Consider the following 17,917-nt stretch of genomic DNA (forward strand, 5'->3'; position numbering starts at 1 on the left):
CCTCTTTGACACCTTTAGTGATATAGGTCTAAAAGAAATATCACTGGATCAAAGGATATGGAGAGTTTTGTGAACTGGGGAACATCATTTCAAATTGCTGTCCAGAATATCTAGCAATTCAGAGCTCCCCCAATGGCAGATTGGTGGGCCTGTGTTCTCACTGCCCCTCCAGCATTTGTCATTTTCTTTTTTTGGTCATTTTTGCCAATCTGACAGATGTGAGGTGAAATTTCAGAACTGCTTTAATTGGCATTTATTTAATTATGAGGGATTTGAAGAGCTTTTTTCATTTCTACTAGGAAATGATAGATCTTGTTCATCAGTCTCTTATATAGTTGGACATGAGATCGTTATCAGAAAAACTTGCTAATGAAAATTTTTTTTATTAATTGTAATCTTTTTCAATCAATAAATCTTCCTTTTCTGCATCCTACTCCCACCTCCCAAATGAGAAGGATATTTTTTATGACAAGGGTAGTCAAGCAAACTAACTCCTGAACTGTGTCCAAAAGAAAAAATATTTCATTCTATACTTAGGGTCCATTATCTATCAGGAGAGCATCATGTTTTATCATGAATTCTCCAGAATCATAATCGGCCATTGATGATAATTCTTAATTCTTTCAAAGTTGTTTGTTTTTGCACTATTGTTCTTCTTGTGTAAATTGCTCTCCTGATTTGCATTTCGTTCATTTCACAATGCATTAGTTCATATAAGTATTCATAGGTTTTTCTGTAACTGTTCTCTTCATAATTTCTCATAGCACAGTGATATTCCATCACACACACACACACACACACACACACACACACACACACACTACACCATAATTCATTCTGCTTTTCTCCCAACTTATGGACATTTCTTCACTTTCTTTTATTTTTTTTTTACCATCACAAAAGGAGTTACTATATTTTTTGCATATAGATGTCCTCATTCCCCTCTTCTTTGGGGTATAGACCCAGTAGTGATATCTCTTGATCAAAGGCTTTGCACAGTTTAATAACATTTTGTGTGTAATTCCAAATTGTTTCCCACAATAGTTATACTGCTGTGTAGATTTATCATCACTATATTGACATAGCCATTTTCTTCAAACCTCCGTTTTCACTTGCTGCAAAGATTTTTCTCCCCAGTTAACTACTTCCCTTCTAATTTTAACTTCATTTTTCTATAAAAGCTTTTTAAAAATTTACACAATCAAAATTATTCATTTTCTCTTGCATAATCCTCTCTTGTTTAATCATGAATTCTCTTTATAGTAATCTTAAAAGTCATTTATTTTTACTCTTCTAATTTGTTTATGATTTTGCTTTTTTAAGTTCTAAATAGATATTTGAAAATTATATATTTATTTACAACTTTCCTGGTATAAAGTATGAAATATTGTCTATACCTATTTCTGCCACACTTATTTCCAGTATTCTTTTAATTTTTATTTAAATAGTGATTTCCCACTTCAGTAATTGGGGTCTTTTGGTTCATGGAAAATTAATCTATTGAGTTTGTTTGCTTCTATGTGTTGCATGCCTAATTTGTTATTCTGACCAAGCTCCTTATTTTTAACCCAAAGCAATTTATTTCCATTTTCTTGTTTCGTGGTATAATTTATTATCTGGTACTGTTAGGCTCCCTTCTTTCCCACTTTGAAAAAAAATAGTTTCCTTGAGATTCTTGACAATTTGTTATTCCAGATGAATTTTGTTATTATAATTTTTCTGATTCTATAAGTAATTCTTGGGGAGTTTGATTAGCATGACACTAAGTAAATTAATTTATTCAGTATTTTCATGTATTATATTGAAATGAACTATTCATATTTCTCCAGTTATTTAGGTTTATCTTTATTCCATAAAGTGTTTTGTAGTTGCGTTAGATTCCTAACATGTTCCTCTTCATTTTAAATAATAAAGACATCTCTCATTTATAAAGGGCTTTAAAACTTGCAGAGAGTTTTGAATATGTCATTTAGTCTATCCCTGCCTCACAATTGAAAAAACTGAGGCTGCAAGAGGCTGCTAATAACTTGTTCATGATAACGGTTGGCAAATGTCAAAGGTGGGATTCCAACCCAGATCTGTCCTAAGTCAAATCTGCCTGCTCTTTCCAATGAGCCACACTCAGATGATGGAATAGGCCAAAAAGGGACCATTTCTCTCTCAGAGATCTAGCATGGTCTCACCCCCAAGCTTTCCAACCCATCAGTTATGTACTATTGCACTTGCTGGTTTATACTTGTATCTTACTCTCTTAAGAGAAATCAAAATAGATGTCATGATGTATTCTGATTAAATGCATGTGCTCAGGGATGACTTTGTCCTGGGTCACTCAATGATCTCTGTCACTTAAAATACCTGGTTATGGCAGGATTCCTTTTTAAACACAGGTCTCCTGACTCTTGGTCCAATTTCCTCTGACTCTGTTTATTATTATTGTCTTGTGTGAGACCTATAACGCATCCATAGAAATGAGTCTAGAACGGGGGGCCAGGCAATAAGGAAACAGATAATTGACACAATACACTCAAACCTCAGTGCTGTGAAAACCTCTAGATTCTGTCTCTAGGCAGTCAGGTGGCACAGTAGATACAGAGCTCTCAGCAATGAGGCAGGAAGAATTGAGTACAAATCCAGCCTCAGAAACTTACTAGCTATGTGATTCCACGTAAGTCACTTAATCTCTGCCTCCGATTTCTCAAGAGATGGGGATAATAATAGCTTCCAGGACTGTTGTGAGAATCAAATCAGATAATATTTATAAAGCATTTGGCAAAATTCTTGATACAGAGAAGATACCTTAAAAATCATTGTTCCACCGATCCATCAATTTTGGAGAGCGATTTGGAGCCATACCCATTCAATGGCTATAAAACTGTGCATAACCTTTGATCCATCAGGGTCACTACTGAATCTGTGTCCCAGAGAGACCACAAAAGAGGGGGGAATGTCCCATATACATATTTGTAGCAGCCCTTTTTGTGGTGGCAAAGAATTGGAAATTGAATGTATGCCTGTCGAGTGGGGAATGACTGAATAAATTAGGGAATATGACTGTAATGGAATATTATTGTTCTATAAGAATGGATGAGCAGGCTGATTTCAGAAAAGTCTGGAAAGACATGAACTGAACTAGAGTGAAATGAGCAGAAAGTGGAGAACATTGTACACAGTAACAGCAAGATTATGTGATGATCAACTATGATAAACTTACCTCTTCTTAAGTGATCCAATACAATTTTAATAGACTTGGGATGGAAAATGCCATCTACATCCAGAGAGAGAGAGAGAGAGAGAGAGAGAGAGAGAGAAACACACTATGGAAATTGAATGCAGATTGATGTATACCATTTTTACCTTTTTATTGTTTGCTTTTTATTCTTTTTTGTGGTTTTTCCCTTTGGTTCTCATTTTTTCTTTCATGACATGACAAACATGGAAATATGTTTAATACAATTGTACATATATAAACTATATCAGTTTATTTGCTTCTTGGGGAGGGGGATAGGAAAGGGAGGGAGAAAAAATTGGAAGTCAAAATCTTACAAAAATTTATATTTAAATTTATCTTGACTTGTAATTGGAAAAGTAAAATACTATTGAGAATATACATCTATATTGTTCCATCCCCTTTGCCCTTGTATTTCATGTGAAGTGAATAGAAATGTTTTTGATATTTCAAGAATAATAGCTAATAATACTAGTATTTATATAGGAATCCATGTGTACTAGATACTATACTAAATACTAAACAAATATATTCTCATTATAATCTTCACAACAGCACTGGAAGTTAGATATTATTATTATTGTTTCCATTTTACAGATGACAAAACTGAGTTAGAAAGAGAATAAAAAATTTCCCCTGGGTCACACAATGAGTAATTATAAGGCTGATTTATATTCAGATCTTCTAAGTTCCAGGCCCAATGTTCTATGTACTGTACTACCTCTCTCTCGGATCAATGATATTTATTTTTTTTAAATAGCCTTTTATTTACAGGTTATATGTATGGGTAACTTTACAGCATTGACAATTGCCAAACCTCTTGTTCCAATTTTTCCCCTCCTTCCTCCCACCCCCTCCCCCAGATGGCAGGATGACCAGTAGATGTTAAATATATTAAAATATAAATTAGATACACAATAAGTATACATGACCAAACCATTATTTTGCTGTACAAAAAGAATTGGACTCTGAAATATTGTACAATTAGCTTGTGAAGGAAATCCAAAATGCAGGTGGGCAAAAATATAGGGATTGAGAATTCAATGTAATGGTTTTTAGTCATCTCCCAGAGTTCTTTCACTGGGCGTAACTGGTTCAGTTCATTACTGCTCCATTGGAACTGATTTGGTTCATCTCATTGCTGAGGATGGCCAGGTCCATCAGAACTGGTCATCATATAGTATTGTTGTTGAAATATAATGATCTCTTCACCCTGCTCGTTTCACTCAGCATCAGTTCATGTAAGTCTCTCCAGGCCTTTCTGAAATCATCCTGTTGGTCATTTCTTACAGAGCAATAATATTCCATAATATTCATGTACCACAATTTATTCAGTCATTCCCCAATTGATGAGCATCCACTCAGTTTCCAGTTTCTGGCCACTACAAAGAGGGCCGCCACAAACATTCGTGCACATACAGCTCCCTTTCCCTTCTTTGTGATCTCTTTGGAATATAAGCCCAGTAGTAACACTGCTGGATCAAAGGGTATGTCCAATTTGATAACTTTTTGAGCATAGTTCCAAATTGCTCTCCAGAATGGTTGGATGTATTCACAGTTCCACCAACAATGTATTAGTGTCCCTGTTTTCCCACATCCCCTCCAACATTCTGCATTATCTTTCCCTGTCATTCTAGCCAATCTGACAGGTGTGTAGAGATATCTCAGAGTTGTCTTAATTTGCATTTCTCTGATTAATAATGACTTGGAGCATCTTTTCATATGGCTAGAAATAGTTTCAATTTCTTCATCTGAGAATTATCTGTTCATATCCTTTGACCATTTATCAATTGGAGAATGGTTTGATTTCTTGTAAATTAGAGTCAATTCTCTATACATTTTGGAAATGAGGCCTTTATCAGAACCTTTGACTGTAAAAATATTTTCCCAGTTTATTGCTTCCCTTCTAATCTTGTCTGCATTAGTTTTGTTTGTAAAAAAAAACTTTTCACTTTGGTATAGTCAGAATTTTCTAGTTTGTGATCAGTAATGAGATCAATGACATTTAAAGACGTAACTGTAGACTTTGTCTGGAAGAAACATATAATCTCATTCCCTTTATAAAATCACAGAAATCAGCCTTACTTTAAAAGTACTATATATGTGGAGAAAGGAAAGGAAATCTCAAAGACGGTCAAATCCACCTTCAGCAGGTTCATGTTGCTCATACAAAGATTTGCTAAAACAAATCTTCTGTTGATCTCAATTTCCTAAAGAACCAAGTTTACAAATGTCTGCCTGGCATTGAAAGCCCTTCACAATCTAGCTCTATGCTGACTCTCCCACTTTGTCTAGCACAAGTTGGTCATATCATTCTGTACTGTAATCTAGATGATCTGCTTCCTGTCTTCATCACTAACAACTTTTTAATTTTGTTCATATATTGACACAGTCCTCTGTCATCCTTGTACCCTCTGATATCCTAACCATCCTTTAAGTCACTACTCAAAGGCTGCCTTCTCCAGGATATTATTCCTTGTTCCCTGCAAGTACCATGTTTCTTCCCCATCTCACATAACACTTCTCCCTTCTCAAATTTTCCAACACACTAGGTATGTAATAGGGCAATATTATTGTCTATGCTTATAGCTCATGCCTTTCAGAAAAATCAAAATAGATATCATGATGTTTTATGGCTAAATGTATGCATTTGGGGATTTCTTCTTTTATATGTAATTTCTCTCTCTCTCCTTTTCATTTTTTTCTTCCTCTTGATGGAAGTTAGGTTCCAGATTTAGAGTAGTCTATACCACTGGTCTCCTGAAGCACCTTGCACTTTCTTTTCCTCTATAAATGATGATTATTCTGTCCACCCCTACATAAAAATTATGTAATGATTACATGAAGTAATTGGAACTTGGGATAAGCACTGTGTCAGAGATGAAAATGTGCCTTATTGGAACGACATGCTATTTATAAATATTCCTGTCCATTGTTCTTGTGTATTTAAAAGCTAAATCGAACAGTGAGTCCATCTTAACAAATTGGATTTCTGATTTTGTTGTTGCAGGAAAGAAGATGGCACATAAACAAAGCACATAACCTTAGAGCTATCGGCATCCTCCCGGCAGAAGCCGCTGCCCCCATGAGAAGAGATTGGGAGCAGACAAATGCTTTACGTTCTTCTCCAAAAGTCTTAGCCACAAATCATCCCAGTTGTCATTGCTGCAGCCTTTTATGTTTCAATGCATTTTCTGAGTTTTCACAGAATTCCAACCAAAGGAATAAGAAAGTTCATGCTGGATTTTTCCTTCCTTCCTTCCTTCTTCAATCCCATTGATAAAGGTAATACAACAGAAAGAAAACTAGAAAACCCATCTCTGGCACCTGACAACTGTTATCATGGGCAATGGGGAGCTACTTGGAAGATCTAGATTGGAATCGTGAATCTATCATTAATTAGCCTGCTGACTGGGCAAATCATTTCATCTCTCTGGGACTCAGTTTCCTTATGTTTAAAATATGATAAATGGACTAGATGACTTCTAAAGACCTTTTGAAGCCTCATATCATCTCTTCTCCATTCTAGAGTTCTGCTAGCTCTGACTGTCTATGTTCTGTGGCCTAATTCAGTCAGCCAGTGAGCATTTATTAAGGGCCTAATGTTTACCAGGCATTATGCTACACTCAAGAGACACAAAGAAAAGCAAAACTGTTCCCTGTCCTCCAAAAACATACGTAATGGGGAATGGAAGGGAGACATTAAGTAAATAGGCACATATAATATATATTAAAAGAAGATGAAAGGAAAAAAAAAGGAAGGCATTTGCAAGTTGGTGAACTGGCAAAAATTTCTTTCAGAAAGGGGGACATATGGAAGGAAAATGGAAGGAAGCCATCGGTTTTAAGGACACTGCGGCTGCTATGTCAGCTGTCTATAATCTCTCTCAAATTATAATATGCTTACTACAGCAGAGTCATACAAAGAATTGGACTCATTACCAGGTATTATAATTTTATAATTAACTGCATTGTTTTTCATTATTAAAAATTAATTTACTTGACTTAGAAATTATTGGAGGATGCCAATGTTGAATCTAGGTTTAGTCAAGAATCAGAATGAAAATGGATGGGGGTATGTGGGAAGCAACTATTCAGACATTTCCTAAATGAATCAATCTCTCTCTCTCTCTCTCTCTCTCTCTCTCTCTCTCTCTCTCTCTCCCCCTTCCTCCCTCCCTCCCTCCTCCTCTTCTTCTTCCTCTCCCCCTCTCTCTCTCTCTTTCCCCCCTTTATTTTCTATAAGTTTTTTTTAAAGTGGGGAGATCTTTATTTTCTGTCACAACATGATTTTTCTGGAAATTTTTGCATAACTTCACATGTGCTTTCTTAATGGGAGCTAGACATAGGGGTAAGGGAGAGAATCCAGAACTCATCTTAAAAACAAATATAAAAAGCGTTTTAAATGTAATGGGGAAATATTAAAAATTAAATATATTAAATATAAGAAGATTGTATCTATAAGACAATCTCAAAAAATTGTTATGTTAAGCATAATCCTGAATGGGGAAAAAGTAGACATTCTATGAATTGCCAGACTTTCAGGACTTTTTTTTTTTCCAAAAATATCTGAACTTAATAGAAAATTTTATATATAATATCCAAGAGAAACATAAGGTTTTGATGTTTATCAAAGACTAATTCTAAGGAACTCAGTAAGGACAAACTACTTATTTCTTATATGTGGAAAAGTCAACCATACTTCTAGGATTGTCATTAATAATTGGGTGGTTCAAAAGAAAGACTGGGATAGAGCTGAGTATAATATGATTCTAAAAAAGTAAAACCATGTAGGAATGGGTAAAGAGTAATATCTTATACAAATGAGGTACAAGAGGAAGAACTAATGCAAAGAATGAGACACACACACACACACACACACACTTGTGTGTGTGTGTGTGTGTATCCAGAAGGGTATAAAAGTCTTCTAAATTCAAAAAGTTTTATGAAGCTCAAATGGGATAATATATTTAAAATGTTCTGCAAAACTTAAATTGTTTTATAAATATTAGTCATTATATTATCATCTCCCATTTGACGTTTAGTAGATACAATATACAATATGGATTTACTAAAATTATTTTCTATAGATGTGCTCTACTTTGAGAAAACAATGTACAGAAATCTTAATTTACAAAAATAGATACATTACAGAATGTTGATAATTCCCTATAGGCATTAATATGTGGTTCAATGGCATTTAATTTACTCATAACTTTGTAGAAATAGATATCAAAGAAGATATTTCTGAATTATTTATTGCATACCAATAATATTTTAGGAAAATCATTTCCTTGTTACTGGAGAGATGCTTTCTTTTTTTTTTCTTTGAATATTTTTTAAAAAACAATGTTTTTTGCATATAGAGAATTTTGAATTTTGTTTTTATCATTTATTCTGTGCTCTTTCTTTTTTGGATTGGTTAGTCCATCCACATTTGAGGTTATAATTATTGGGCTATGTAGTCATAATAATTTAGCCATTTATTTTTGTATTTGATTCTTCAATTTTGCCTTCAATTTTTAGCCCCATTTTATTCCTTGATAATCATTATTTCTTGAAAGTTCAATCATTATTAATAATCATTTCCTCATTGTTCAGTTCAAGTTTAGAATAGACCAATTGAATGGCATTTGAATATTTTTTTAGATAATCAAAGATAAATGACTTGCCTAGGGTCGCATAGCTTGCAGTTATCTGAGGCTTGATTTGAACTCACTCCAGGACCAATTTTTAATTAATTGAATCAACCAGCTGCTCTACTTTTGAGTGTTTTTTGAAATGATGCTAGATGTTTCTCTCTTTCTTTCAGAATCATAATTTTTATTTTTGAGTTTTAAAAATGTTATTTGTACTTGTAATTTGAACTTCTTTGGGAATTACTATGACATTTTCTTCATTATTTTCATGATTCTAGAATAGTTGGGGGCTTTTAACATTAACATTCATTCACTTTTGAAATCTTCTTCTGGCTTTTTGCTAAATTTGTTGTTTGCTATTGAAATTTTCAAATTTCTTGCCTTAGCATAACAAGCATAGGGTTTTTCCCTGGTAGAAATGCATGGCTTTGATTAATATGTACTTTGTTGTTTCTATCTAAATGTTCTGAGAGGTGTTCTTATATTAGTTCCTGGATTATAATATGCAATTATTTTGATCATGTTCTTCCAAAAGATATAGTTCTTAAGTTATCTCTGTGCATCCTGTTTTTAAGATGTCTCTTTGGATTCCTTAAAATTAATTTGTTCTTTTAAATTTGTTTCTTTTGCCAAATTTTTTCCTCATCTTTGTAGAGTCCATAGACATGTTTTTGCTAAGGGAATTTTGGTTCTTTTCCTTCAATGAATTATAATAGTTCATAGTGTTTTTATTTTTCTTTAAGGTTCTACTCATTCTCCTATTTTTTACAAATTTAACTAAAGGTGTATTTGGGTTGAGAATTGCCTTCTTCTTGGTTTTCAGTCTCTTTTCTTCAAGGCATGAATTCTTTTTTCCACTTTCAAGCTCTCCAAAACATGCATGATTTTATTCTGCATTTATCTGCATCTTCTGCCCGTTTTCCCACTTTTCAGTTGCACTCCATATCTTCTGCAAGTCTAGGATGAATCAGCACATCCCCTCTCTTTTGGAGAGAGGGAAGATTCATGTCACTTATTTAAGAGAACTGGGTTTAGCTCTACACAGTCACACTCTAAGCTCACTGAACCTCTCAGCTGGGATCACTTGGAAGTATGGGGATGAGTGGAAGGTCCACTTATAAAAGCATATTAGTGTTTGTGTAGAAGCTTTCTCTGTTCCCATTAATAATATTGGTGTTTGATGCTGGGGATCTGGAAACCTGCAGCTGCTTGGGAGAAAACAATCCCAATTTTATCTTCATGCCATCAGCAACACTTAGATTATGTTTCTGGATTCATCTTCTCTGCGCCTACCACAATAGGAGAGAAAAGCTGAATAAAATAGAGAAAACACTGAGCCTGGAAAGAGGAGCCTTGGGTGCTAATCCTCATTCTGCTTCTAACTTGCTGGGTAGCCTTGGGTAAGTGATTTCAGCTTTGTGCGCCTCAATGTCCACATCTTAAAGAAAGTTACACTCCATTTCAAAAGGATCTTCTACCCTTAACTTTCTGGGATCTGTATCCTTGACATTTTAATCTAGTGGTAATAATTCCCCTTTTCAAGTAAAAAACTTCACTCTCTTAAAAAATTGGTTATTATAATATATATATATATATATATATATATATATATATATATATACACACACATATATGTAATCACAATTGTTTTCTCAGTACATCTCTTATTCAGGAAAGACACCTTCTGTTTCTTCCATTGAACAATCATGAATGACGACACTGCAGAGTTCTGTATGACTTTAAGTTAATGAAGCATCATCTCCCCCCCTTCTTACAAGCTCCAGATGGTCAGCTCCTCCCATGCTTTACTCCTTTTTCTTCTCAATCTGCTCCTGTCCGGAATCCCCTGAGGTGGCACTTAGAGTATTGTCAGAGCTGGTCTAGGGAACTCTTGGAAGCAGCTCATGTTCCACTTACACAGGGGAAACTAATAATTGCCGTTCTTCCGAGCCACGTAAGGTTTTATCAGTTGCTGATATTTTGCTGTAATTCACTGTCATTTCTTGTAATCTCACTAATTATTGTTCACACGGTAAAACATGATGTTACAATGGAAGTAGTTCTAGATCTGATGAGCTACACACAATGGAAATTGTTCTAGATCTGATGAGTTGCATGCAATGGGTGTAGTTCTAGATCTGATGAGACATGCGATGGGAAGTAGTTCTAGATTTTTTGGTGATGTATACAATGGAAGTAGTTCTAGATTTGATGAAATACTTGGGTGCAAATCCTGGTTTGACAGCTTATTACTTATGTGACCTTAGAAAAATCAAGTAACCTCTCTGGGCTAGATGATCTTTAATGTCTCTTTCAAACTTAAATAACTCTTCTATCCTTAGTTTTAAAATTTGAACTAGTTTTCAGACCTCTTAAGGAGATTAGTTCTGATTTATAGCACCAGGTAGGTCCCCTTGGCTGTTTCCTAGGGACCACGACTTAAGAAAGGGAAGGAAATGGTTCTTCTGTGCACAGTTAGGTAATGCTTTCCAGCAGGTGAGTTGGCAGGACAATGTTTTCTGCTGAACTCCCAGCAAAGCTTCTTAAAATAGGCACTCTGGAAGAGTGATGGCCTGACAGATGCAGAAGCATCTCTGTTTGCCATGCAGATGAAAGTAGCAAAACCTGCCTGGCTGCCAGCCTTGGGGCGGCTAGAGATGAAGTATGTTAGCTGCCTCATCAGGATGCTCTGAAGAGAGGGATTTTACAGAATCATAGAAACGTGAGAGATTGTTGTTATTATTATGAAACTATAGAACGTCAGAGTTGGAAAGCATCTTAGAGATCATTCACTCAATGACCTCATTGTACAGCAGAGGAATCTGACAATCAGCGAAATGAAGGAACTTGTTCGAGATCACATGGCCAATAATGGAGCCAGAACTGGAACGAATGCTTCTGCCTCTCTTCTATCCTGACTAGTAGCATTGGAGAAAACTTCTCAGAAGAAGGGCATTGCCTTTGGACAGAATTGATGTCCTCTTTTCCCTTTGAGTAGGCTCCATCTCCCTAATAACTCAAGTTGTTCTTAAAGCTGGGCACGAAACTGGATTACTGGATTCGGCCTCTGCCAGGCTAGTGGTGTTCCTATAAGGCACACAATTTCTGAACTGAAAAGGACCTCCAAGGCTACCTAATCCCACCCACGTGTGAGTAGGAACCCCTTTCACATCACCATTCCTCCCAAAATCACATGTAATCACTTTATTTGAAGACTTCTAGTAATGTGGTGCTTTCTCTATCAGACAGCCAATGGTCTGTTCTATTGTTGAACACATTTTATTGTTAGAAAATTCTCTGTTATTAGAGAAACTACCACATTAAGTTTTACAAAACACTTTTCCCCACAGAGGAAGTGAAAAATAGTGAATGTATTATTATCTACATTTTATAGAAGAGACAGAGAGCTTAATGAATTTGTCCATGGTTAAGCAGTACACATGTGGAATAAATCTGAACAGAAGACTCTCCCCTTCCGATCCTGGGCTCACTCATTTGTACTACAGTGTTTCTCTACTATCTCTAGAGCTTGCTCAGCCCTTGCTGGCCAACTCTTGTTTTTAGGAAGATTTTCCAGGTGTTAAACCCAAAGGTTCCTTTCTGTTACTTCTACTTATTGGTCTTAGTTCTTTAAATCAAGTGTAGCAATTCTGACATCTCTGCCATATGTTAACTCTTAATATATTTAGACACAAATTCTAATCCCTAAGTTATCTCTTCTCTTGGCTTAATTTTCCAGGTTCCTTCTATATGTCCTTATTTTCATGGCTTTAACCTACCCCACCATCCTGTTCATTCTCCTTTGTATTACTTATGAAAAGTATCATCTTTAGCAAGTCTCTTAACCTTCATATATTCTAGTTTCTTTCTCTATAAAATGAATGCACTGACCTAGAGGATCTCTTAACTCCCATGGAGCTAATATTAGGTTATAAAACACAACCTCCTTTCCTTTCTTCCCTTCCTCTCCCACTCTTCTGTTAAAAATGAGATATCTATCCTGGGGAAAATGACAATACAGATTTTTGTGGTGTTTCCATTTTGTCTAATCATTAATGAAACTAAGAAGCCAAATTTTGTTAAATGAGAAAACTTGTTTGCTTCACTGAGAAAATGATTCTGTGGTTCTCTTTGCGATCTCTTTCTGTGACTAAGGGACACAGATCTATTTCAGTAAGAAATTTATTTTTTATGATGTATAGCTCTAATGTAATTCATTAGTGAAACAGTCATGGAGAGCAATTGCCTTTCTAAAAAAAATCTATCAGTCATTGAGGAAATAGCAATATAAAAAAAAACCACATTTTATATCTAGAACTGCTGACTATTTGATGTGATTTAATTGGTCTTAGAACGAAAATTCTTTCCACCAGGGCAGATCGACAACTCTTCTCTAATTTGGAGCCTTAGGGATTTGTTGGAAGCACTGAAAAGTTAAATGAGTTGTCAAGACATACTGAGGGCTTCCTCTCCCTTAGGCCAATTATCAAGTCTCTATGCCATTGGACTGCCTTTTTCTCCTTTGATAAATTAAATTATAAGAGGATATGGTAGATTTCTTCTATGTAAGTACAATGATTATATTCATTTAACTGATTTTTACTTTAAAAAATTATTTGTATCATTGAGATGCTGAAACTGTAGAAGAAGAAGAAGTCATTTTAAGTCTTTGGGTTTCGGGCTTTTCCTTGTTAAAATTCAGAGGATGGATTAGATTATCTCAGAAGTTCTTCCAATTCTTAATATAAAAAACATGTGTATTACTATGGAAAAAATGAAACTTAATTAAAAAAATTCAATTGTTTTGAAGCAACATGTTTTTATATTAGAAATTATATTCCTGGACTCAGTTGGCAGTGAGCTTACCGTGGTAGCATAGTGAATAGAGTACTACACTTGGAATGAAGATGAGCTTAAATTCTGCTTCAGAAACTTAATAGCTATGTGCATCTAGGCAAGTCACATAACCTCTCTGTGCCCAATTTCCTAATCTGTAAAATGAAGCAATTGGACTTGATGGTTTTAGAAGTCCCTTTCACCTTTAAATCTGGAATCATTGGAAAGCTCTGAAGCAGAATTTGGATACAGGGTAATAAGAATCACCTTTGGGTAAGTAAGGATGAGACCAGATGCTTTTTGAGCTTCCATCTAACTCTGAGAATCTAGGACTCTGTAATAATTATATTCTCTTTTTAACCTCTTTATAGTTAAAAAAAAAAAAGCAGACATTTGAATCTAGTGACCAAACCATTGCATGGTTAGCTTAAAATTCAGATAATATGATTTAAATAGCAATATTATACATACACAAAATGTATTCCCTAATTTTTTAGGCGTGGTTAGTTTTATCCTGAGATATTCTAGAAAGAACTATGGCAAGCACAATTTATATGTCTAATTGCTGTCAAGAGACTGAAGAAAATTTGCATCATATGATCTCTTGTTAATGTGATAATGCATTATTTTTTGGTCAATGCTAGGCATTCAGAACTTTAAGGGGGAGAACAAGCCCTTAGGGTTTGGATAGTGTATTTTTCTTAAATTTGCAAAATTTTCCTAGAATACAAGTTGTGCCTTGGACTTAAAATTATTTTTTTTACCAAGAACCAATAGTTTCAGTAGGAGCTAGAGTGTTCTGTCACTTAAAAATTATCACTTAAGAAAAGGCTTTTACTATTTCATCATGAAATAAGATAAAACTTTCTGGTCTCATTCAAAATCCCTAGTGTCCATTTTATCATGGACATGGCAAGAGCATAGTGCATATTATTCAGAGGATGGTAGAGCTTAGTTCCATCCATCATCATAGTTCTAGAGAAGCATCCCATACTTGATTTTAAGTCATGGTCTCAGGTTACCTGTGAATAACATGGGGATGAGAATCAAAAACATACATACTGCTAACACCTTCATGGCAAATCCACACTAAAGATGTTTCTTTTCTTTTCTTTTTTCCTGAAGTGAAGCAAAACAAAATGATTATAAATATGCAAATAGGAAAAAGATGAAAAAGAGTATCTTGAAACATAGTCATAATAATTTTTCACTTATAACACTTCAAGACTTTAAAAGTACACTCAACACATCTCCATAATATTGGTAGTGAAAAAAAAATGAAATCTCTCTTTAATAGAGGTTCAGCAAATTGCAAAGTGATTCACAAATAGTGATAAGGTTGGGATTCCAAACCAGTGACTCCAAGACCTTTCAGGGATCATTCCACTGAACCACTTTGCTTGTGCACAGCAGACAGTGTTATAAAAATTAATGATTTTGGAAGGAAAAGGAATTAGGCATTTTCACTATCCAGAAGAGCTAGCTAACAAGCCAACTCAGTGAGCACGTAAAAGTCCTATGAATCTTTGATCACATAGCTGTATGTTCCTCCTCCCCATCAATGGGGAATATCCAATCTACATTATTTCATCTTGTATACTTCTTCCATCATTCTCCTGTAAATATCTCTCTATCACGATAGAGGCAATGCTCATGGTCTTTTAATATTACGTGGTTACTAATGCAACAGTCTTCCTACATGTATCCGTCTCTTGTGAATATTTGAAGAGGGCAAAATGAAATGTCTGCTATTGGCTCTGTGAGTTGAGGGCTAAAGTGTGGCTCAGTAAAGTTTCAGGCTTTAATTTTGATTTTCAAATGTTCCAGCCTTTTAGACAAAGGTGGGGAAAAGAGGAAAAGGTTTAGACTTCATGGTTTATATAAGCAAAAAGCTACAATCCTCATTTTTCTTTGCGTGCCTTCTAACAGTGGCCTTCAGGTGTCTGAATGGCTCAGGAATGGTATAAGCACTAACATTGGGACTGAAATGTTTTCCCACCCAACCTACTCCCATCATTTTAGCCTATACATGACTTCTATTTCTCCTTTTCCCCTCAAATATACATATACACACAGAGTCTTTGGAGATATGTACACACATACATGTATGCATATATGTATGGCTATAAACATAAAAACAACTACTAAAGAATTTTTGCATATATATGCACAGATATGCAAGGGCTCTTTAGTAGCTCAACTTCTTGTAGATAATGCTTGTAGTATAAATACAGTTGTGCACAGATTTGAGACTGTCCATTGACATGGGAAATACCCATCTGAGAGGGTCTGCAAACAGTTCTGAAGCAGCCCATTATGCCCCTAGCTGATATTTTTCATGTATACACACACATACATATTATAAATGATTTTTGAATGGAATTGTTCACATGTCAGTCTGTATGTTAGTCATAATATTCTCTTCATGGAAAATAGAAGTTTGTAAGTTCACAATGTAAAATATGCTAATATTTTATCTTGTTAACAAGATGTATTTTTCTATGTTGGTTAAATGTATAATTTGTATAATTTTGTACATAAACATGTATGCATTTTTAAAAATTAAAGGGTTTTTTTTGAATGTTTAAATATTGTTGGTATTCATTGCTGTTTGACACCCACAGATGTGTAAATTGTTTTCATACCAGATAAGCTTTGGCTCTCCTGTCACAGATGGTTATGGTCTTTGGAGTTAAATTATCCTCAAAAGCATGGGTTCATAGACTTATTGCAGATGGGAATTTGAAATGTAGATTTGAGACTAAAAGGATGCTAAGAAGTAACCTATCACATCTCCTATGGTAGATGAGAGATCTGAGACTCTGGAAGTAGCCAGGATTTGTTCATGGTCTAACGAGCCAGTAGCAAAGCCGAGTTTAAAGCTAAATCTCAGTTGCTTAGATCCTTATCCAGATCTCTTCCCCTGCAATTTGATGATATGAACAAGAACTGAAAGCATATAATTTCTAATCTGAAGTCTAGCAGAAGGGATTGGTGATGCAATAAATAGAATACCCACCTAGATTCAAGCACTGTGCCTTAGACACTGTGACCCTGGGTAGGTCACTTGATCCTTTTTGCCTCCGTTATCTCATATATAAAATGAAAGAAGGAAATGAGAAGGAAAAGACAAGCCAGTTCAGTATCTTTGTCAAGAAAACCCAAATGGGATAACAAAAAGTCAGACATGTCTGAAAACAACTAAACGATAACAACAGAACAGAAAGGATATTCTACTATGGTATTTGTCCTAAGTAAAATAAGAATGTTTAGAGAGAGAACTTGGTGTAGTGGAAAGAGATAAGTGGTATATATTGGGAAGGGACTTAGAACATGTATTCTGTTTATGGCTCTGTTCCTAACTAGCTGCATGATCTTGAATAAGTCTCCTAGCTTTCATTTTTTCACTTAAAATTCATTTAAATAAACATTTATTAAGTGAATGCTATGTGAAAGTCAGTATGCTAAATATTTAGATTTAAAAGTCTATTCTCAAGCCCTAAGAACTTGTAAGTTTATGGGGGTTGGTATATAACCTTCACACACTTTTGGCTATAAGTGAAAAGAGTTAAGATAGAATGCAACTGGGGCAAAAAGAGATAGGGGCAAAGTACAGGGGTGGGGCAATTTGAGAAAGGTTTCAAAATAATTGGAAAAATGAAGATTATGAAGAGAATGTAGTACCTGAGATGCAGCTTCATGGAAGAGAAGGGTTTCAATAACTAGAGAAATTGGAGGGTATTTCAGAGAGATTAAGGGAAAAGATTGGGAAAGGGAGGGGAAAGAAACTACTCTCTTATTTCACCCGTCTTTTCATTGTTCCTTTAAAATATTTGTTTCAGAATCAAGGCTTTCATATCTACTGCCAATGGATTTCCAGAATCATCTCCAAGTCTCCCAAAGCACCAATGCATGAAGATGGAAGGTGGCAGGACATCATGTAACAGCTAGTAATCCAGTTGTCTCAACACAAAATTACACACGGGACAGTAGAGTTTCTAAGGGTAGAAAAGGAGGCTGTAGTCGAAATTTTGACTGGTCTTAAATTCCAGGCTAAGGAATTAGTATGTTGTCCTATTTGTAATCAGATTCCTCTGAAAGTTTTTGACTTGGGGAGTAACATGTTAATATTTTTTGCATTCAATTTACCTTGAGATGTAGAGAAGAGAGACTGAAGGAAGGGAGGTCAGTGAAAAGGTCTTAGTTATTTTCATTC

General features: G+C 35.1%; 1 protein-coding gene across 4 annotated transcripts in view; it reads left to right on the plus strand.

Moving 5' to 3' along the window:
• C6H4orf50 (chromosome 6 C4orf50 homolog) overlaps nt 1–7,368 on the plus strand; it is a 141,093-nt gene extending 133,725 nt beyond the window's left edge. For 3 of the 4 annotated variants that reach the window (XM_031942705.1, XM_031942704.1, XM_031942706.1), the window contains one exon: nt 6,237–7,368. In XM_031942705.1, the coding sequence (XP_031798565.1) occupies nt 6,237–6,506 (270 nt within the window). In that variant the 3' untranslated portion in view covers nt 6,507–7,368. The remainder of the gene's footprint in view (nt 1–6,236) is intronic. The other variant, XM_031942707.1, reaches the window with a different exon arrangement.
• The last annotated feature ends 10,549 nt before the right edge of the window (nt 7,369–17,917 follow it).

The sequence above is a fragment of the Sarcophilus harrisii genome, chromosome 6 (assembly GCF_902635505.1).
Source record: "Sarcophilus harrisii chromosome 6, mSarHar1.11, whole genome shotgun sequence".
Classification (NCBI taxonomy): domain Eukaryota; kingdom Metazoa; phylum Chordata; class Mammalia; order Dasyuromorphia; family Dasyuridae; genus Sarcophilus; species Sarcophilus harrisii.